Below are 22,780 nucleotides of genomic sequence, written 5' to 3' on the forward strand. Positions count from 1 at the left end.
TCTACATTATCAGAATGGGTAGACATTTGGGAAGAGCCTAGAACTATTTTTCTGGTTGCTCAAGGGTTTGAAAACTTTCTGTTCTGGGCTCCAATATATGTCACATCAAACCCAAAGTTCTGGCCTAATCATTGTACCAGTTGGGGCCCTGGGGCCCTGCCTTAGTATCTTCTGCCCCATGTGTACCACTTTGCTGCAGGCTGGCAGGAAGTTTCATTTTCCACGTACACCAGGAGAAGAGGATATGAAAAAAAAAAAAAAGAACAGCTGTTGTGGGGAGGGACAAAATCCGGCCCTTCCCCAGTAGCTGGGGTAGGCGTGAAAGACTCCGGAGATAAGGAGGCTTCTTTTTTCTCACCACTGGAGAACGGGGTTTATGGAGAGGCGGCTACAGCCTAAGAGGTTTGTTTGTCCAAGGGATGTTGTGGAGGGGACCACCCCCAACAGACATCCAGACTGCACTGCCTACTTCCAAGGTTCTTTCCTCTCCTTAGACAAGAGAAGTGGGGGGAAATTGATGGCCTCTGGGGTCATCACTCAGGGGCCTAGGATACTATGTAAAAAGGCAAGACCGAGGGAGCAAGGCAGTTAGGGGCAGTTTCCTCCAACCTTAACTTCCAATCCGTGTGTGTGTGTTAAGTCACTCAGTCCGATCTGACTCTTTGCGAACCCATGGACTGTAGCCAACCAGGCTCCTCTGGTCCATGGAATTCTCCTAGCCACCATATCCCAACTCATTCCTACACCTCTCTCCTCCTTCACTGTTGGGACTGAGCGTCCTTTTCATTAACCTTTTAGTTACCACCTCCACGCACAGACTTTTCTACGTCCTCCCAAGCAGTCAGCCCCGCGCTGCCCAGCACCGCCGTCTCCCCCCTCCCCCGTAGGCCCGGCTCTGCGCCTGGGTCCGGAGAGGTACTCGCCTCCCAGAGCTGTGGGGGTGGGGGGGGGGGTGACTGGGGGGCTCTTCACTCCTTCTCGGATCTCCGCTGTAAAAACTGAGCGGCATGGCCCAGGCATGCGCAGCATCTTCGGGCGCATTGTGATGGGAACTGCTTCTCCGAGTCTCCACAGAGACTCCAGAGTAACCACTCACCGCCCCCCGCAAGACCCCTCTGCTTTAAGCCAGACTCCAAACGCACAGACAATACAGCTTTTCTTTCTTCTTTTCTTTAAAAAGCTGGCTGCAGCTTGAAAGGCTGGCCCACGTGAGGACTGGTGTATTTCTATCGATTCCATCTCCCATGTTGACAAACGCCAGCACCGAGGCTTTGCAGTCCGCGGCTGCAGTTTGCAGTGGAGCTAAGCGGTGTGCGGCTTTAATTCCACGTCAGATCAACTTTGATCAATATCCCCCTACCGGCCCAATTGGAAGAGCCCAATTCGCCACCGCTGAGCCTTTTCGCTCTTTCCTTCTTTTTTCCCCTCTTTAGACCCACCATCTTCTTGGGGAGAAAAGTCTCAGATTTTCTTTTAATTTCTCTCTCTCTCTCTTTCTCTCTTTTGTTTCTTTGGGGGATTTGTTGGTTTGTTTTCCGGTGTTTTGCCTTTTTCATTTTTGTTTTGTGTTTTTCTTCTCTCTCTCTCTCTGTCTGTCTGTCTGTCTGTCTTAGTGATAGGGAGGGAGATCGCTTTGGCGAACCCAGCTTGCAGCCAATGAACCCGCCTTCCAGATTGGTGTGAAGACAGAAGTGAGGTGGGGGGCGGGGAGGGGGTGTGAGAGAGCCTGGGAGCGAGAGGGAGCGAGAGGGGGAGCGTGAGAGAGAGAGAGAAGAGAGGAGGTGGTGGAGGAGGAGGACTAGTGTGGGGTGGAAAGGAAGAGTGAGCGAGAGCAAGTTGAGGGGAGGGGGTGAAAGAGCCAGCGAATTCTTTTTCTTTTTCTATTATTATTTTGACGACTCCCGAGTTGCGCCCATGCTCTTGTCAGCTTCGTTCTAGGCGTAGCATGGCCAGGCAGAAGAAAATGGGGCAAAGCGTGCTCCGGGCGGTCTTCTTTTTAGTCCTGGGGCTTTTGGGTCATTCTCACGGAGGATTCCCCAACACCATCAGCATAGGTAAGCGCGAGCCAGTGTGCCGGTCGGTCCGGGCTCTCCGGCGCCCGAGCCCGCTGCCCTGGCACGGCTACCGGGTCCCTGTCCTGCATGGCCTGGGAAGGGACTGGGGATGGGGATCGGGCAGGAATCTCACGGGTCTGAACCCCAGAGAGCTGGCTGGTCTGGGGAGCATCGGGAACCGGAGAGGTGGTCTCCTGGGGCTGGGGGTTGGGGTAGGCTGCCGGGTTTTCCGAGCTGAGCGGAGCCGGGGACGCCTGCAAGAGGCTGGGAGGCTGCAGCCCGGCGCAGAGTCGCGGCTTTTCGGCTCGCTGCCCCGGACTTTGCCATGGCGTGCGTGCCGCCGCTGCAAGTTGTCCCAGGGTGATGCCGCCTGTCTGACTGCGCCAGGGCGCGTAACCCGGTCCGGGGCGCCCCGTCCCGCGTCTCCGGGTCTCGAGAGACCCGCTAGTGCTGGGGGAGGTGGAAACCCACTCTGCATCCCCCAGCCCCGGGCAGCCACCGAGGTCGGTGGCGGATGGGGTAGAGGCAGGGGTGAGACTAGGAGCTGAGCCAGCGAGCGGCGAAGTCACGCAGCCCACGGATTCATGAATTGCCGCTGTGTCTGTCTGGAGTCCGGCTGCCGGGCGCTGGGAGGGAGTTCTTCTCGGCTTCTGCCTGTATTTACTAGTCAAGAAGTTCGAATTGTTGCCAGTTACAGAACCCAGCCCCTGTATTGTCACGGGGTGGAAGGGGCTGTGGGGAACAGGATAGAGTAGCAGGGGGAAATGAAATTGTTTTTCTCTCCAACCTTTCCCTTTGCGCCAGTAAAGGATGAACCAGCTTGTGGAGATGGGAGGTATGAGGGAAGAGGGGACAGGAAGCTACCGCCTGAGAAAGAACCAAGTCCCACTCTTGATTCCATCGTCCGACCCCCAAAGCAGGGCTCCTCGGCCCTCTTTCCCCATGCCCCCCTTTTCCCCAGCCTCTCCTCTGACTCTCGGAAGGAAAACTAGGTTTTTCTTAGCCAAAATTCGAGTTCTTAAGAGTCATCAAAGACACACAGGTTGAAAAACAAAATCATTGTCGTGCACCCGGGTACCACTGAGAGGGTATCGTCCATCCGTAGTGCTCCCCAATTTCTAAGCGCTCCTGGGGGGGAGGACACAAGCCAAATCTCAGTTCCCTTTGCTTCTAGGTGGACTTTTCATGAGAAATACGGTGCAGGAGCACAGTGCTTTCCGCTTTGCTGTGCAGTTATACAACACCAACCAGAACACCACCGAGAAGCCCTTCCATTTGAATTACCACGTAGATCACTTGGATTCTTCCAATAGTTTTTCTGTGACTAATGCTTGTAAGTAGATCTGCTTTTCCTCCTTGTGGGACCTGGGGACCTCATTTGCATTTCGCTTATGGGACTTGGGGTCTGCTGTCCGTGCTGGAGGCGGGGGCTGATGGCCCCAGTCGACATTCAAGGGGCACGAGTCAATTCAGGTTTCACGCGACAGAAATGAACGCCAGAGGATCCTGCCGAGGGAGGGACTTAAGGCTGTACACAAAACTCTGTCGTGAATAATGTTCGATGCAAAACTTTCATTTTCCTCCCTGCTAAACTGGCGCTCCCTCCCCCGCCACCCCCTCACCTTTCTTTTCCTTTGGCTGGGGGAAAAAAAGGAAAAAATAGCATAGTTGTTCATGGAAATTTCTTCAGATGGGATTAAAGAAAGAAGCCTCTTGATTGAATCAATTCAGGATGTACATTACTTGACTGTTAAAGCTAGCACCTGGCTGTAAGAATGAGCTGAATTTGACAATCGCTATGTAGGAGCCAAATATGAGAAATTCTGCAGACAAGTGACCTTGAGGGACAGATCAGGCTGGGTTCCCTGGTTTCTTTCTGTCCTAGAATATCACCTTTCTTACCGAGAGAGCTCTGATAGGAACTGATAAGACTGCAAACTGATTAGAGTGATGAATGCCTGGCAAACTGATGGGAAGGGAGAAAGTGCTCAGAGGACTCTCTGGAAAAAGCTGCCTCTGTTCTGTCTCCCCTAGTGGTGTTTGCTCCCTGCCCCCATGGTTAAGGACAACACAGTTCTTAACTTAGAGCAAAAGGTGGAAGGGGGAGGTTGCAGCAGGAACTGGATATCAAAAGGGAGCAATTTCATCAGCCCCAAAGCAGCTTCTGAAACAGCTAGTTGTGCCCTGTGGAAAGGGGACATTTTAAGAAGTAAAGCCACGGGAACCCAGATGACTAATAGCCTGTTGGACACAGGTTTTTCTGGAATGTTTTATGAGAAAGACTGATCATTCTTCATCTAAGCTTATTTCATGAAAAGTTTTCACACCAATGAAGGTGATGATGGCATAAATATGTTTTGCTGTTATGGCTGGTGTATTTGGGAATTTTTGACTTTTGATATTCTTTCAGGGGAGAAATGATATTTATATTTGGTTGGGTAAAACTTTGTATATGACATTCTTCAAATGCTTCTGCCTCAAAGGATATGTGATTTCCAAAAACTGTTGACAGGGTCTCCAAGGCCATGGGTTCCTTGGACTTGAAGACTTAGGTCAAGGGGATGGAGGTGAAGTACTTTGCAAGAAATGGTGACAGTTATCAGCTTTAAGAAAATTTTCTCTGAAGGTATAGATCCTTATAAGAACATGTTCTGAGATACTCTGTATTTGACATTCTTTGGCTTTCTGACATTGACAAAAATAGGAGCTTATTAATTCCAGCTAAGTGTGAAAGTTACAAAATGTCTGTCTATACTTTGCATCTTATTTTGGTAATCCCAGCCTGTCTTCTATAGCACACTTACAACACACATCTGACTCTTAATCCTGCAGCACTGTGATCTTGTCTAGAGGCTGCATTTCAAATGCAACTTCCTAAGTATCAATTAGAACAGATTCAAAACCAAACACATGAAACTACCCGGATTTATTACTATTAATAATGAATAACATTTATTTCAACTCACTTTAGTGCCTTTCCACTGATGAGGACAGAGATAAAGAGTGCTAACTGACTTTTCAGGAATGACTGATTTCCAAGGGTTTTGGTCTTGTTTTTTATGGGCAAATCAGATTGGCACTCGCCAGCCCAGGGCCATCAGAACCCTACTCAAGGAGCATTCAGGAAATAATCCTTGATATGTGAAAAGCTCAGGTTTGAGAACAGGCAGTAAGTCATCCATATTGGGTGTTGAGTTGCCTTAATGCCTTATCTCTCAGGGCAATAAAGGAACAACCATGAAAGGAAAAGAAATTGATCAGAAGCCCCTACCCTAAGTCCACAGCACTTCAGCTTATAAGCTTACAAGACTAGGTTATGGCTGGGGGCTTGAAAGTGGGGCATAAAGGGTGTGGCTTACTGGGCAACAGGAAAGACAAAACAGAAAGGTGACCTTACCCTTAGTTATGCCAAGTCCACACATATGCACACACTGACTCACACAGGAGACATTTCCAGAAACCAGTGATGTGTACCCCGCTGCCTGTTGCATACTCAGACTTTATAGCTCAGAAGACAGAGGAGGAACACTCATTTTCTCTGGTCCCCAAAACAGTCCTCTTTGAATGTCACAATCACTGAATGGGGGCCAGATCTCAAAGCTGTCTCCGACAGACAGTCTCTGAATGCAGAACACAATCGTTTCACAGGGCCAGGGAAGTCCTGTAGGTGGATCTCATTTCTTGCCCTGGCCTTTCTCTCTTGGAAGTGAAGATCACATGACACAGATGTCGGCACACAATACTAATTTTGCACTAGAGACTGGCAGGTGATCCTGGTTCTGTTCTTACAATTGATTGCACTATGGCGCAGAAACAAAAAACCCCTGGACCTTCTGGCCTGCCCCTCTGTGGAGATCTAGGGAGAATTTGAGAAAACCCCAGATGAGTCCAAATCTGGTCACCCGCCTCTCCTATCTGATTCAATATGGAATAGAATGGCAAAAATTAAAGACATTTTCCCCTCTTCCTATTCAGAATTCCTGTTTCAGCTTCCCCTAACACTAGAATTGATTTCTTTCCATGATCTTTCCTGTGCCCTCAATCTTGGGGCAGGCACACACTTTTGAGGACACAGGTATTATGCAGGTAAACAAATATGCCAAAAATAAACAAGTGGTAATGCCTCCTGTATGTGTCCCTTCTCTCCCTCCGCATCCCCTCCTCCAATGTATTCAGAGAGTTTCCTTGCAACGGATCCCAGGCATCAGTTATTTAAAGACTCTTCTTCACCAGCAACCATTTTTTTTTTGCACAACTTCCCAGAGGTTTGCTTAAGACAGACTCCAACTTCATTTCACGTCTTAAGAGGCCAATAAAAGCATCGCTGGCTTTGAAAGGTGGTTCATTTGGGATCTCAGCTCAGAGGTGAATTGAAGTTTATCAAAGAGGCTCCTCTGATTTGGAGCACATGTTCTTATTTCACAGGGATTAACTGAGTTTGCTGCCTTCCTTTTCAATTTGGCCAGGTAGCCCCAGAAAGAAGGATGGTGTGAATAGTATGATTCCAGGACACGTGCCTTCAGGCACACACAGGTACCCCTACACACATAGTCAGTTATTCATGAAAAGAGATGTACACACATGCTTTACACTGTACACACGTCTGTTCTTTAAAAACCAGATTTGATCATCATAAGGCTTTGGGGGAATGTGGCAGCACCCAGGGACCGCCGGGTCCCCTTGGGGTGGCTTGCTTGCCCTGGTTCCTCAGGAAATGCCTCCGATTCCCTTGAAGTCTCCTCCTGTGTCTTGCTGCTGTGCACTTGTAGTATACTCCACACTACATCGCCCCAGCCTCTGCAGTGTCAGCTCATTAGCACACAGATCTCATATTCCTTCTCCGCACTGTCATTGCAAAAATTGCTGTTGTACACCTTTACAGCCAACAAATGTGCTCGTGTATTACGCACTGTTTGCAAGAGGCAAGGAAAAGGCAAATGTAACCTTAAAGGTTATTCACCACAGAATTGTGCTCTTAACACACTTGGCTTAAAGAAAAATCTGTTGATGGAGGCGCAGTAGTGATGGTGGGACTGAGAGTGGGACTTAGGAGTGCAGGCTCTAATGGAGCCCCAGGCAAAATCCCTTTGGCTGGTGAAATGTACCTCATCAGCTGCAAATTTGTATTCCATTAATTTTTTTCGAGCCATTTGAAATATACCTGCTAACTGAGAGCACGCTCCTTTTTAACTGAGCGCATTCTGCTACCAAGTGAAGTGTCCTTAGCTGCGGCAGGTTTTCCTCTCTTGCCCACAGAGTCACAATCTAATTATCTCATTATTCTAATTGCCAGGTTCCATTTAACTGTTTAAGTCCATTTGGGAAAGAAATGTCTCTCCTGATCCTATTCTCTGCTCTTGGGTGGGTCTTGTTTGGTTTGCATTTTACACATCATCTTTGGAAGCAGGGTGAAGACCCATCATATCCTGGCACCTGCCTTTAAACAGATCTTGGCACACAACAGTGTCAGTTGCTCCAGCTCCACCTCCCACCCCCAACTCCCCCATCTTTGCACCTTAACAGCTCTCCCTCTGTCTGCTGACTGGTCTTCCATAAGCTCACTGGAGCACGAAGAGGTCGCCGGTCAAAGATTTCAGTCACCTCACAAGCTTTATTATGTTTTTTTCTTTTTTCTTTAATCTATTTTTTACGTGGTGAGGATGGAGGAAGGTGATGCTGTTCATTTGAGCCATAAAAATAGACGGCAATCAGCGGGCTGTAAAGATGAGCATCCAGCAAAGTGTATAACCGCCCCTAGAAGGCAACTTCCGGTTGATCTACTAAGTGGAGAGGGGGCGACAGGAAGGGTCTGAGGGCAAGGAAGAAACAAAAGTTCTTTGTTCTCCATCTATGGCCACTGCGAAAAGAGCCATGGTTTTTCTTCCTGTCAGCAATTTTAACTTTTTTTCCTTAAAATGAAACTAGTTTCTCACATCCGCCACTTCTGCCTCTATCAGAGGTCTGTTTCCTTCATTCTGCCTTTCTCTCGCTACTCACCAAGACTCCATGAGAATAGTGGGGGCCGGCTGAGATTGTTATTGTATTTTCTAACTCCTGGTATTTTTTAAAATTTCATTATGGGTAGTCAGCAGCGATTGGCTGGTTTCAGTTTAATGGATGGAAAAATAAATGAAGCTTCTGAGGCACCATTATTAATCTTCCTTTGTGGATAAGAGATTTGTTATTTTTATATAATTGGCTAAAGGATTAAAAGACAGCATGCATTTTTAGAGAGGGCCAGAATTTAAGAAAGTAGAATTCATACCTTCACAGGGAGGGGGGGATACATATGCTAATTCTGATGATTCCACTTTGAACTTCTTAGATTGAGACCACAGATATATTTGAAAGACCTTTCAAAAAACTTTCCATCTTCTCTGAAGGTCAGGAAAATTATTTGCATACTTTACCTGGGCCATTAAAAAAAAGTCAAGTTTTGACTTTGTTCCTTTGGTGCTTTGACTTTGATGCTTTGAGTCTAATTAGATGACATGTCCACAGGAGGGTGCAATTAAAACCCTAGGTGGGGACTCAGGGCACTTTTCAGCAGGAGTATGGGAGTTGTGCAGACACAAAAGTCCCTCCCAGCTTGGGAAATGTCTGAGAGCTGACAAATAGCCTCAGCCTGTCTGTGGGGTGAGCCTTGAGCCAGGGCAGCAGCCCCCGAAAGGGGTCGGTACTTGGCAGAAGTTCCACATGGACGGAATTTGTCCTCTTCTCACTTCTTCATCTTCTCTTGCCATTATTTTCTCCTCATGCTCCACCTGCCCAGCCAAGGCCCTTTCACTGGTGTCCCACTGGCCCCTGATTCAGAAATCTGAACCACCATACCAGGGATTGTTTCCTGCTCTAGACTTTTCCAGTTCACATGCTCCTTCTCTAGCCAGAAGATCTCCGTCCTTGGTCCATACTCCTATTTTGAGGGTGACAGCTTTTTATCTAATTTAAGAATCAAGCTGAGAGTGGTTGATACAGGGTTAATATTACCTAACTGGGGAGTGTTTGCTCTAAAACCAGAGACAGTGGGGAACATGAATGCCTCAATTCCAAGGAAAGCTACTCAAACAGGAGTGTTTTTCGACATGAGGTGCAGAGCAGCTGTTCACTCTATCCAAACCAGAGATCAGCTGCCCCTGGTCAGGGAAGACCTCTACAGGCCAAAGTCGAATCCAAAAATGGGGATATGTTTATGTGTATGGCTGGTTCACTTTGCTGTACAACAGAAACTAATACAGCATTATAAAACTAAACTCCAATAAAAAAATTATATATAAAACTATATATATATATAGCTCCCTGCATGTGGTAAGTTTGGTATAAGTTCACCCAAGGCATAGGGGAGGTGCAGCTTCACCATGTTGAACTTAAATGCCTTTGTGGTCATTTGGGAAGCAGCAAAAGGTCATTGGGATACAGTTTCTTCCTAAAGAAGACTGTATGTGCAACTTTTTGTATCTTAATCATGCCTCAGTAAAGTAGTTCTTAGAAAATGTCAACTTTTTAGATGTACTACCCAAAAAGTGGCTGCTGCAGAGTCTGAAGGTGCCTACGTGGGCCCTGGCAGGGGATGCACTGGCAGGGAAGGGAGGCCATAGGAGGGGAGAAAGGTGCTGAGGAAGCTGGTCTCAGACTGAAAGCTCTCTTTCCCTGGGGTGGCAGGCAGAATGTAGTGATTACGAGGCAGCATCTAACTCTGGAGGGACGTGGAAGCCTATGTGAGTAGTGTCTCCTCCCCACTGCCTCCATTTCTCCCTTCCTTTTTCTCAAGTGCACGCTCTGGTTCCCCCCAACACACACACACAGTGGAAAGAAGCAGAATACACTGTTCTGGATTTCTGGTTGAGCAATAGTCAGAGAAGTTCAGTAAGTCCCCTACATATGAATGAGCTCTGTTCTGAGAATACATTTGTAAGCCCAGTTTGTTCATAAGTCCAACAAAGTTAGCCTAGGTACCCCACTCACACAATTCAGTACTGTAGTGTAATAGGTTTATAATACTTTTCACACAAAGAATATGTAAAAAACAAACAAAAAATAAAGAAAACATTTTTAAACCTACAGTACAGTATCTTAAAAAGTACAGCAGTAGCAACTACATCACAGCTGCTTTTACACTTGCTTCCAGACATCCTGGGCTTGAAATGAGGATACTGTACTACTCTACTCTACACAGTACTATAAAGTACACAAAAGCACAACCATTTGTGGAGTGTACATACATGTGGAGTGTCACATACATGTGACAATACACACCAGACACATGAACTAACTTACGTGATTGGCCATGCAAACATACATTTACACCTTTGAAATTTCACAACGTGAAGGTTCATATGTAGATACTTTACTATGTTTACTGCCCTCTGTCTGGACTTTCCTTCTCCTCAGTTGCTAACTGCCATTTACTTCTTTAGCACTTGTCATCAATGTGACCATCGGTACTTATTTAGAAGGGGCGTGGGGAAGGAGACACAGCTGGTCATGACCCTTAACTCTGTGGGGCACAGTTCAATCTAGAACAGCACTTCTCACCTTTCATGTGCATAGCAGACACCTGGGATCTTGTTAAAATGAAGATTCTGCTTCAATAGATCTTCAGTGTCCAAGAATCTGCATTTCTAGCAAGTTCCCATGTGATGCCAATACTGCTGGTACTCAAACCACATTTTGCAGGGAGACTGTGATCACCAAAGAAAAAGGCTTCGCCAGACAAGCTCTTACCCACATGACTTTCAAAGAAAACTTTATAAGAGACACATTTGGCTCATTCTGACTCATGGATGTCCCTATCATACTCTTAACCACCCTATGTTCATTTCAGCCATGTCTGAAGGTGTCTGATGAGAGCATCTAAAGAGTTGCTTTTCATAGGGCTTTGGAATGGAGACTGAAAGGCATGCTGAGGTGGGAGGTAGCTCATGAGCCAGGCTGACAGTATCTTGGCTTCTTGCCACACCCCAAAGTGTCCCTTTTAGAAACAACCTGCCCAAGAGAGCGAAGGTTGGCATGCAGTTCCAACTGCCTCTCCACTTTGCTTCTTGGGGTCACGGCATGCCAGAAGCGGGCACGTAGCATCTGCTCCTCAGCTGTCCAACTTTTGTTCAACGGGGTTAGAGATATGAAGTACAACACAACCCAAGTTCTGTCTGCTTCCCTAAGAACCTGAAAAATTGACTCCATTTTCAAGGCTGGTGCCAGGCACTCGTTGTGAGCTAGAGGGGAGGGTGGGGAAGTGGTGTCACTTTCTAACACATGTGAGCTGACGAGTGCTCCAGGGAAGTCATTAAAAGCTTATCCAGTGTCATGTGAGGACTATCAAATAGCACCCTATCATCCCCCAGTATTGCCCCCCAACAGTCTGCCATTAGTCTGAAATCCCAGCAATTCACTTATTTCTGTTACTGCACTGAAAACCTGTGTTAAATGCAAGCATGCCATCTCTGGTAGGGAATGCGCTAAATCCTTATCAGCCATTACTATTTCGACAGTAATTGTTTGATCAGATTACTACCTGTTACCTTGCAGGATTCTCAGAGGAGGTTTTCCAAGACAGGTAAGTGACCCCAGAATAAGGGACCTGCCCGAAAGAGTGGGGTGCCCAGTGCATGGTGGGCATTAAGGGGGCAGTGGGAGACTCTGAGAGATGAGCAAGAGTTACTCAAATACACTCCGCCTAGTTTGCAACATGTGACCTTCTCCATAGATCACAATCTGGTCCTTTATTAACTAAAATTTGAATTGTTTTTGACCCTTCAAATCACACCTTTCTGGTGGTAGTGGTCTGCTGCTTCTTCCGTGCATGGTTGTTTCTTGCAATAGATGACCTCAATCTCTGGGATCCCTGTAATTACTGTGAGATATTTTCAGAAGTACAATCAGTTTGTGATGAGGGCTGGTGAGGATTTTTTTTTAACGTTTAAAAAATGTTGCAATCAAAAATAGTCCCTTTTCAGTCATCTATGATTGACTGATCTACCTTGCCAAGTACACATTGCAATCAGGGCCCTCATCCTTGCTGCTACCCAGAAAGGGATTGGCTACCAGTAATAAATGAGACCTGAAGAGATCAGGACCCAATCCACAGAGGAATCATTGTGTGGATGTGGGTGTGGGTTTCTGTGTGGATGAACACTTTGGTAAATTTAAGGTAGAAAGGCCACTAACATCCACAGTTAGCCAGAACCTGTTATATATTCTCAAACATTATCTTACTGCTGTTTCCAAGACTACTTGTTGGCTAGTTTAAAACAGTATTTCTTGAATTGGCCCACTTGCAGCAGAATCACCAGAGATGCTTGTTAAACATATGAATTCCCAGGTCACATTTCAGACATATTGAATCACAAAATATAAAGATAGGCCTTTTTAACAAACTCTATGGGTAATTCTAATGCACACGAGATTTGGGAATCACTGGTTTCATTAGCCCTGGTAGTGCAAACAGAGATATGTGGATTCATATTGAATACTTGTTGAGCATCCCCTAATCTCCAGACATTGACCAGGCACTTCCTACACATGTTACTTTTGTAAGTGAGGTGCTGTTGGCCCATGCAAGCATTAGTGAGTTGGGCTCTCAGATTGGAAAATCAAGACTTGAAAGAGCTGAGAAATTCACCTCAAGTCACAGTGTCTGAGGTAAACAAATCAAGCAAAAATGTTCTTTGAGATGGTAAGCAAGGACAAGAAAATGATCTGCCTTGACAGTGCCTCTTTCCTTCTTGGCTCATGATTTGTCTTTAGCCATGCTGTAAACTAGGTGGCATGGCAATGCCAACCCACTTGTTAAAATGATGCAATGCAACCAGTTTATATAGCATTCATTGTGCCATCCTTGCTATCAAGAAACTTAACACTAGGGTTGAAATAATAGTAATAACTCCCATTCATTGAACCCATGCCACATGGAAAACATTGCACTAAGCATGGTACATGTCTTATCTCATGGAATCATCATAGCATTGCTAGAAAGGAGCTACTCTCATCCCCATTTTATAAAAGAGGACTCAGAGGTGGTTATATATATATATATATATATATATATATATATATATATATATATATATATATGCAACTAGCTCAAGGGCATGTGCATGCCTAGTTGCTCATTGTGTCCAACTCCTTGCAACTCCATGAACTGTAGCCCGCCAGACTCCTCTGTCCATGGGATTATCCTGGCAGGAATACTGGAGTGGATTGCCATTTCCTCCTCTAGGGGATCTTTCCAATTCAGAGATCAAACCCGCATCTCTTGAGTCTCCTGCATTGGCTGGCACATTTTTTTACCACTGCGCCACCTGGGAAGCTCAAGTTCACACAGTTGGCTAATTAGTGGAGTCAGGCTTCTACCTGAGATCTTCCTGTCTCTAGAGGTGAGACTTAGTGTCAGCTGGGGTTGAAATCACAGATGATGATGGGCCAGGTGGGTCACATAAACGTGGAACGTGGGCTTGGCATAGAGGGGTGGGTGGGACCTGTGGCCATCTGGAGAGTTCATGTCACTTCTGGAATACATTCAAATCCAATATGAGACAAACAAAACATCTGTGACAGGACTTGGGGTGGGAAGAGGTGGAAGGTACTAGTTTTGGACCTCTGCACTACACTATCCACCTCCCTCTACCAACTGAGTTACTGGCTGAGGGAAGCTCTGTTAACTGATAGTCATAATGAATGGGGGGAAAAAAGAGAAAAATCTCTTCTTAGTAAAAGTCCTCTTGACTTTGTCTTCATTGTGTTCCATATAGGTACCTCAATATGGCAGAACTTCCCCTCCTCTGTCTTTTTGGCCCTACATGCATACACTGTATATCCAGTAGCAGCTTTTCATGGTTGAGTGCCAGCTCAACTCTGACTAATCTTCTCCCAGGCAATGCTGAGGCCTGCAGCAAGGTCAGAACGCTGGCACAGTCATTAACAAGTGCTCAGCAGGCCAAAAGAGATACTTCCAGGCAGTGCTATAGGGGAGACAGCTTAGACTCTGGTACATGCAAATTCTACAAATGGGAGACTGCTGGATCAAATAAGGCTCTATCAACATTCACCTAGGGTAGGAGCTCCCCATACACCCCAAGACAGAGGCTCACCAACTTTAGACAGGAGTCCAAAATTAGTTGCTTGGAGTTGTAAACTGACCTAAAGCCAACTAGTCATTCACAATCCTTAGGTATATTTCATTGGATACCAGTAGCCAGTCATTGTTAGAGTGAGGGCTATAGGTCTTTTCCCCATAACTTCACTAGCAGGTACAAAAGTAAACCTCATCTAAAATTCTTTTTCTCATTAAAATAATGTCAAGCAGGCACAAAAATGATTAGACAGCCTGTTCTGTCCTGTCTGCTCAGTCAAGTCCAACACCCTTTCCTTCTAGGTGCACCATCAACACTTCACACAAAGGTTCACTTGAGGCAGACAAAACAATACCCTAGTGGCAGGATGAAGCTAACCAAGAATCCTCATTGGTGACTGCCCACACGACTATTTACAAAATTAAGCCTAGGGTACTCTTCCAAGGGATAACACTATAGAGCTTGTTAGACGCTTACATCCTCTTTCTGCTACTTTGGGAACATCTCTACCATATTTCTAGCCAACCCACATGTGTTAAACACTACTGATTTCACCAATGAGAAATGTAATGCTAGTTAACAAAACCTCTGGTGTTCATTAAAGATAAAGATACATGAAGTGCTTGTGAAACCACTTCTTGATTAGAATTATTAAATGCTAGATAACCACTCCTGTACTCTGTAATTCCCAATAAGGGTAACTGACCACCCCAAGGTTGTAGATTCAGACTAAATAACCCACATATATACTACACAATTTATGTTGAAGTCTTATAAAATAAATTACAGAAAATATAACATTTGAGATATCATGTTTCTTAGGGCCTTGGGAAGCAGTTATAGCTGTAGGGGGTTGTGGGTAACAGTGGGCTGAGCAAGGCAGCAAGGATTAGGAGATCTGGGTTCCAGTCTCAACTCTGCCACCTACTGCCTGGATGACCTTGGACAAGCCACTTCCTTCTCTGGTTCTAGTTTTTATCATTTGTAAAATGGGAAGTTTCTTCTGGATGATCACTGAGGAGGCTGCCATGTTTTACATTCTTGTCCAATTCCTACCACCTCCATTTCTAGTAACAGTCTCACCTCATTGATTACTGAGGAAAGATCATCCAAAATGAAGCCCCTCAGATTCTTCTACTACATCTAGAAATTTCTCTTCATATTCATCTATTCTCTGTCTTCTTAAGACTATGATGAAACTACTGAATCCTTGAAACCAGTGGACAGTGTTTCTAGCCAGTTGTGCTTATCTTTGCTTGCATCCTAGCTCTTCCACTTGCTAACTGTGAAACCTTGGGCCAAGTTACTTACCTTGATTGTGCCTGATTTCACAGTAATAAAGTGGGGATAACAATAATCCTCACTTCATAGGGTTACTGAGAGTTTTAAATGAGATAATTCAGAAATCCGCATAAAGTACTTAGAATTGTGCTTGGCACATATTGGATATTATTATCATCAACATAATCATTAGTATAAAATCCTTTGAGCTTTTTGTCCTAAAAAGAGAAACCTAGTTTTGAAAAGTTAAATCTCTTGTCACTTTAGGGATCAAATTTCCCTCCTAAGTAGCTGCCTTCTGAGGCTTTCTACAGTTCTCAGCTCTGCTCCAAACCCAAGATTATTTTTTTTTCTGCCAAAAAACCCATCATGGCACCCCTTCAGATCACCAGCCCCAAACCATAGCCCTCTACATCTCTCACCCATGCATCCAAATTTGCCCAGCAAGTTTGTCTATTGTGAGCTACTCAGATATTCTGTGATCAAAAATTCAGAGGTCTATTTTTCTGCATAATTGAAGGACTATGGGTTTAAGAGAAGAATTAGTCTTCTTTCCCATTTGGGAAAGAAGAAACTATCTTCATCTCTAATTCCATCCACTTCCAATCACACAATCAATCATTCTTTCTGTTCTTTGGTGATATTCCATTATCCAAACAGCACACAAGTAGCCCCCCTGACTTCTAAAAGGCTCAGGAGGCATCCACAGGTCCTCAGATGGTTAATTTGGGAGAAAACACTTGGGCCAAGCACCCAGGGGACTGACTCTACAATAAGGCCCTGGAGCTTCTCTTAGAAATGGGGTTGCCCATGGAGGGAAGAACAGCAAGGAAGTGCTCAGGGCCTTCTCAGAGGAAGCACCTTCATTTCCTTGGGCATTAGTGAGTGAGATTTCTCTGTGGGTCCTGGAGTCAAGAGCCCAGGGAACTGAGGGCTGAGGCCCTCCATACCATCCATTCTTCTCTAAAGCAGACACTGTCCTGGCACATACACATGGCATACACTTTCCCTAGACCGTCCCATTTCCTGGTGATACTTAGCATTTGACAATCATTTTAGTCTCTTGCCATCCAGATGATGGCAACTCAATGGAAACCCACTTATGGCACATCTCTGAGTCTAGTCAACCCTTTAACTAAATACCACAGGCTCTTACCAGAGTTGAATCCACCTTGTACAATAGTTACTAAGAGTGTCCTTTGAGCTCCTGGTTTCTGTCAGTCCCAACTCTTACTGTCCCCAATTCTTCCCTCTACTGCCTGTAGACATATCTCTAGAATATGAGGACAGGTTGACAACAATGAGGGAAGCTGAGCTCTCTCCTGGGTAAAGGGAACTGGAACTTCGCAGCTCTTTATACACTCACTCCTGACCCTTGGGTTTGGCACCTAACTCTCTGCAGCAAGGAGTTACCCTTGCCTAATAGAAGGTTGTTTCTGCTACTTAGTTTGGGAGCAACCAAAGGCCCAAGGATGGCTCCTAAATTGTACTGCCTGCCTTTGAATCTTGGCTCTGTCTCTCAGTAGCTGTATGACTTTGGGCAAATGACTTAACCTCTCTAAGCTTCAGTTTCCTCCTTTGTGAAATGAAGGTAATTATAATAGTAACTACCCAGGACCTACTTGGTGGTCCAGTGGTTAAGACTCTTCCCTTCCAATGCAGGGGACACGGGTTTGATTCCTGATTGGGGAACTAGGATCCCACATGCTAAGTGGCCTGGCTAAATAAGTAAATAAGGGTTTGTGGTTTTTTTTTTCTTTAATAGTAACTACCTTATAAAGTTGTTGTGAGGCTTAAATGAAATTATGCATGTAAAATATTTATTGTGATGCCTGGTATATAGTAAGTGTTCAATAAGTAGTAGTCATTGTTAACACAGAGTACTGAGGTGTTTGATAAGTGGAAGAGAGGAATAGAATTAATCAAAACCAAGCTATACAATAGATTTTTCCCATCTATGGCCATCCCTAAAGCCCTGCAAACTCATTTTTATACCCTCTGTGTATCTGTAACTGGAACCAGGCCAGATAGGGTCATCTTTGAGTACTCACAGTGCTGCTGCAGGCATAAAGGATTTGCTTTGGGGCAAAGTAAAGGAGAAAGGAAGAACTGACCAAATGCCCCCAAAAGCCAGGGAATACATGCCACTATGTTTAATCATGCCTTCGTTGACTGAAATTGTCTAGAAAGACATGATCTCTTCATTTTTTAAAAATCTGAACAACATATGTTTGAGATAAAGCAATGTGGATATGTTAACCTTGGTACTTTCTGGCTTGGAGGGAAGTACAACCATTCTCCAAATGTAAAATTCAATTTTCATGCAGTTGAAAGTGGGAGAGTGGAAAAGTAGATCCCAGAATCTTCACTTAGACAAGGAAAAATATGGGGCCAGTTGAGCTCTCCCAGCCATGATTTTTCTGAGTTCTTTTCATTAAGAATGGTGTGTGGATGGTAGTTAAGAGCATATCAGTTTGAGTGGATGGATTTTCTTCTTTTGAAGTTGCTTGCCTAAGTCAGGCCAAAAATAGCATAGGAAGGAGATATGGAAAAGGTTAAAAGAGAAATTTTGCTAATGTGATTTTCCAGCATTTCAGTCTTCATTCTCTCCAGAACAAAGGTTAACTAGCCAATTCCATAAACACGGACTCACTACAAAGGATCCTGCTGAGGACCACGAAGCAATGCAGTCTTTTTCCTCCCCTCTTCTCTGTATTCTTGCCTGATCTACCAGCATGCTGTCTCCAGCAGGCCCAAACATGGGTGATAACCAAAGCATGTTTTTCCTTTATATCCACAGTGCCCTTGCTCCACCTGCATCACCTCCTCTTCTCATTTCCTACAAGCCTACTGCTCTGTTGCCTCATGGGATCACTGACTTTTTCCTCTCAGGTGAGGAAACTAAGGAACAGAGAGGCTAAATAACTTGACCAAGGTCACACAGCCAGTGAACTGTGATGCGTGCCTGAGATTATGATGCAGGCCTTCTGACTCTTGGCCCCTCTCTGAGATGTCTTCCCAACATAATCCTTCTTCTTTGAACTTTCACTGCTGCCTCATGATGTTACATACAAAAATAATGACAACCCTGTCTTTTTAAAAAAGGCAGCAGAGAGGAAGAGTAAAGTCCACAGCAAGTGAATTAGAAATGCAGTTAAGCATGAGTCTCAGGGACCAGGGTTAATGGTATCTTCCATTTAGTGCCTTCCATGTTAACTTGTCATTTTCCCATCCTCTGATTTACAGTCAGGAATGAGCAAAACAAAGTCTTGAAATCCTGTTATAGATCAGAGACGATTGGAGTTAGATCAAGCAGTTGTAGTCCAACTACTTCATTTGCTGGATGAAGAAAGTGAGGCCAAGAAAGGAGAAGAGATTTGCCAAAGGTGATGCGTCTCCCTGAAGGCAGAAGCAAGATGAGAATCTAGACTACGAGATTCCCAGAGCAGGGTCTTTGCCACCATGTTTTCTAACAGCAGAGTGTTGTACTGAAGCAACATCATGCATTTGATTATGTTACTGTTTACTGGTATCTTTTTTTCCTCTAATTGTTTCATGTATGTGATTCATTAGGTTTTTTAAATGTAGGATATTTTTTATGATTATAGAAATTAAAATATAAAATTCATTCATGCTTATTATAAAAAAATTTGAAAACATAGATGAGAAAAATTGTCCAAGTGAAAAAAATCACCCCAAGTTGGGTTTTACCATATGTACAGATTTGTATCCTGCCTTTTTACTTTATGTTATTCAGGGAACATTTTTCTGGACCTCTTAAACATTCTTTGAAATTTTGATTTTTTTAATGTCTATAAATTATTATATCACATGGTGTCATTTTATGACATATATATGCAATGATTTATATGACCATCACCCAATTTTATGCATTTAGGTGGATTCCCCGTTCACTGAGGTTTGTAACTATGCCTCAACTTCCTGTAATACCTACATCCTAGCACAGGTTTGAACTTACAGTAATACTTGCTGACTGATTCATTGCCTTGACATTTCTGGAATGACCATTATTCTTCCACTAGATAGGGCAACCAAAGTGACAACTTGACATTCCATTGTCTATGAGGCACATGTTATATAACTCAAAATAGGCAGTATAGCAATGGTGGTTAGGCTCAGAAGTCAGACTCTCTGGGCTCAAATCCTGGATCCATCACTTTGTATTTGAGGGTAACAAGCTTAACCCCTCCAAGGCTCCATTTTTCTGTCTGACAAATGGGGGAAATGGTAGTGCCCACCTCATCAGGTTGTGATTAAAAATTAAATGATAAAATATATGGAAAGTGCTTGGTATATAGTGAGCACTCAACAAACATTAATTGCCATTATTAATATTATAGATTATATCCCTTGTCACAGGAATAAAGCCCCAGACGAGGAGTCAGAATACGTGGCTTCTCATTCCCTCTCGGCTGTTTTCTGGCCCAGTGATCTTGCGTGAGTTCTTTTACTTGTCTAGGTCTCAGTTTGTTCATCTACAAAGTGGGAATAATAATACCTGAGCTATGTACCTTACAGGGATTCTATGAGAATCAAATGAGAGAATGAATGTGAAGGTGCTTTGAACTAGGAAGTCAAGTATGATTGTTAGATCTGTAAAATTAGATGTGATGTATGGTTGTTGTAGGTAGAATGAGAGATGCAGAAGATATAAGAAACCAGACTGAATATGCTGACCTTAGAAAGATATTCCTAAAATTGAACCCCTGGTATGTGAAATAGTGATGGTTAGAGAGAAGAGAGACCTTACAGATCATCTAGCCCAACATCTTAGTAAGAAAAGTGATTCAGAGAAGAGTTGGAGGTCAAAGAGCCAGTTCCAGAAATGGGACTAGATCTCAGGTCTCCTGATTTCCTGGGAAGAATCCTAAAGCAGCCACTGTAGCTCTTTCTTTATTGACCTTTGTCTAAAAGGGATAAGGAAAAAATCCAGTTATTTGTAGAATTCGTGTAGGTAGGAACTGATTAATTGGGGGTTTATTGTGAGGACAAACCCCATATAGCACTGTTGTTTTTGTTTAGTCACTAAGCCATGTCTGACTCTTTGTAACTCCATGGACTGTAGCTCGTCAGGCTCCTCTGTCCATGGGATTCTCCAGGCAAGAATACTGGAATGGGTTGCCATTTCCTCCTCCAGGGGATCTTCTTGACCCAGGGATCGAACCAGCATCTCCTGCATTGGCAGGTGGATTCTTTACCACTGAACTACCTGCAGAGCCCTCAGAGATACTAGACAGTCACTAAGGATCTTTGGGGAGTTTAAATTAGCATTGTTGTTGTTTAACAACAAGTCATGTCTTACTCTCTGCAATCCCATGGACTGTAGCCCACCAGGCTCCTCTGTTCATGGGATTCTCCAGGCAAGAATACTGGAGTGGGTTGCCGTTCCCTCCTCCAGGGGATGTTCCTGATCCAGGGATCGAACCTGGGTCTCCTGCATTCCAGGCAACTTCTTTACCAACTGAGCCACCAGGGCATAGCTCTACTCTATTTTTAGATGCCAACCTTATTGCAGATAAGGGAGGGGAAGGGGGCAAGAAGGTGATGGGCAGGGGGCATCTCAGTCAGGTGGGTGAGTGCACTCAAACTTGGCCCCGTTCCCCAGGGACTTCTGTTGTCCCCAGAATGACCGGAACAGCAGATGGCCTTTCTTTGTTAATATTTATCTTTGCAGTCAGTCCTCAGTTGTGTGTTTTTGGAAAACTTGGTAAAGCAGATGATATTGCCAGTTGCTTGAAAATACAATTGCCAATTGTTTGAATGAAGTAAATTGATGAGTGCCAGAGGACTATTCATGTGAGGCTGCCACACACACAGCCCATGTCAAGCAGGAGCTGCAGCGCTGATGGCAGCTGAGAGAGCACCGCCTCCCCTGAATTAACGTCCCCCCAGGTCCTCGGTAAATATGTGTGTTGGATACTTTCATCTTTACGCTATTTTAGTTGAGATGAGAGCACATAAACACTTCTATCTGACAACCTTTTCAAGTTCAACACCACAGAAGGTTATTTGAAAAAGAAACAAGAAAGGAGTTTTTCAATAGGAGGCTCCAAAGGTGACTAAAAATGCCATCCAACAAGGCAGCCCGCTAAGAAATGTAGTGTGAAATGTGTTAATACAATAAACCCAAATGAGGTCTCACTATTCTTAGCTGGAGAATTGTGGCCGCCTTTCCCAGCTGCCAGCAAGGCCCGGACAGAGTCCATCACGGTGCACCCCCTACCCCAGCCCTCAAGGGTCCATTCAGCTGAAGGAGACCCTATCGCCAGAGGCAGCTGACCTTCTCATCCCCCACAGCTTTTGTGCAGAAGGCCTCCCTGCCTTGTCCAGGAAGCCCTGGGGGAAGGGAGGAGAAAATTGCTAAAAGTCCTTTTTCCTACGGCAGAGACCGCTGGCTGCTCCACAGAAAATGTTCACCAGGTGAAGGCCAGCCAAAACCAGGTCTCTTCCATCTGTAATAAGTGTCTGAAATCAACAAGATGGACCGGAAAGGTAAAACAATCTTGCTCATCAAACCCTCTTAGGCTAGAACAAGGGGCTTCCCTCGGAAACTGGAAAGGAACAAATTTCAGGCCAGTCAAGGAGGCCTACTTTACACAATGGAAAATCTACATAGGGAACCCCTTAGCCCAGAGTTAGTGGCAGCTGAAAATACAGTCAGAGAAGGTTCAATCCATTCCTGCTGTCTGGGAGACATATTTAATCTCAGAGCTCAGAATTAGTCAGGACAACCAGATCCTCTGCCAGCCTTAGTGAATGAGTCCTGAAGATATGGCCTCAGAATTGCACTTGTGCTTTCCAATTCAGCTTAAAAGAAAGGTGACACTTAGGATTGGTTGGCTCTGCATGAATTGCTCAGATCTCTGGTTTGTTTAGAGTTAGATTCTTCCACACATATAAGGGAGGCAATGTGTTATGGAAGAAAAAACCTTGCCCCCTCCCTATTACTACTAACTGGCTATGTGATCACCTTTCTCTGGGCTTCACCTTTTCCCGTTTGTAAAATAAGCGTGTTAGACGAGGTGGACCTCCCCCCCCCACCCCCGCCACCCCCGCAAAGTTCTCTTCCAGCTTCAGATACATTTAATTCAGATGACATAGCAGTGTTCCCTTGGGGAGTTTTGGAGGGGCTCAGCCCCTTGCCCTGCCCTCCTCTGCTCAGGAGCTGGGGGGCTTCATGATGCTCTGAACACCCCCCAGACTCCACCAGGATGTCTTACTCAAGACTGGCATCCACAGCTGAGGCCCATGCTCTGGGATTTCTATCTCCCACTCCTCAACCTTCCAGCTGCCTTGTAAGACAGTAGAAATGGTTCTATATGGGGGTTTGCTCTGGTTCAGTGCAGTAGGCAAGTT

At 44.9% G+C, this 22,780-nt stretch overlaps 1 protein-coding gene across 1 annotated transcript in view; it reads left to right on the forward strand.

Annotated features, from left to right (window-relative positions):
• The first annotated feature begins 1,866 nt into the window (after window positions 1-1,866).
• GRIA3 (glutamate ionotropic receptor AMPA type subunit 3) overlaps window positions 1,867-22,780 on the forward strand; it is a 292,780-nt gene continuing 271,866 nt past the window's right edge. The window contains exons 1-2 of the mRNA XM_061136405.1: window positions 1,867-2,054; window positions 3,229-3,387. Of these exons, the coding sequence (XP_060992388.1) occupies window positions 1,946-2,054; window positions 3,229-3,387 (268 nt within the window). The 5' untranslated portion in view covers window positions 1,867-1,945. The remainder of the gene's footprint in view (window positions 2,055-3,228; window positions 3,388-22,780) is intronic.

Source organism: Dama dama, chromosome X (assembly GCF_033118175.1).
Source record: "Dama dama isolate Ldn47 chromosome X, ASM3311817v1, whole genome shotgun sequence".
In the NCBI taxonomy this organism is placed as follows: Eukaryota; Metazoa; Chordata; class Mammalia; order Artiodactyla; family Cervidae; genus Dama; species Dama dama.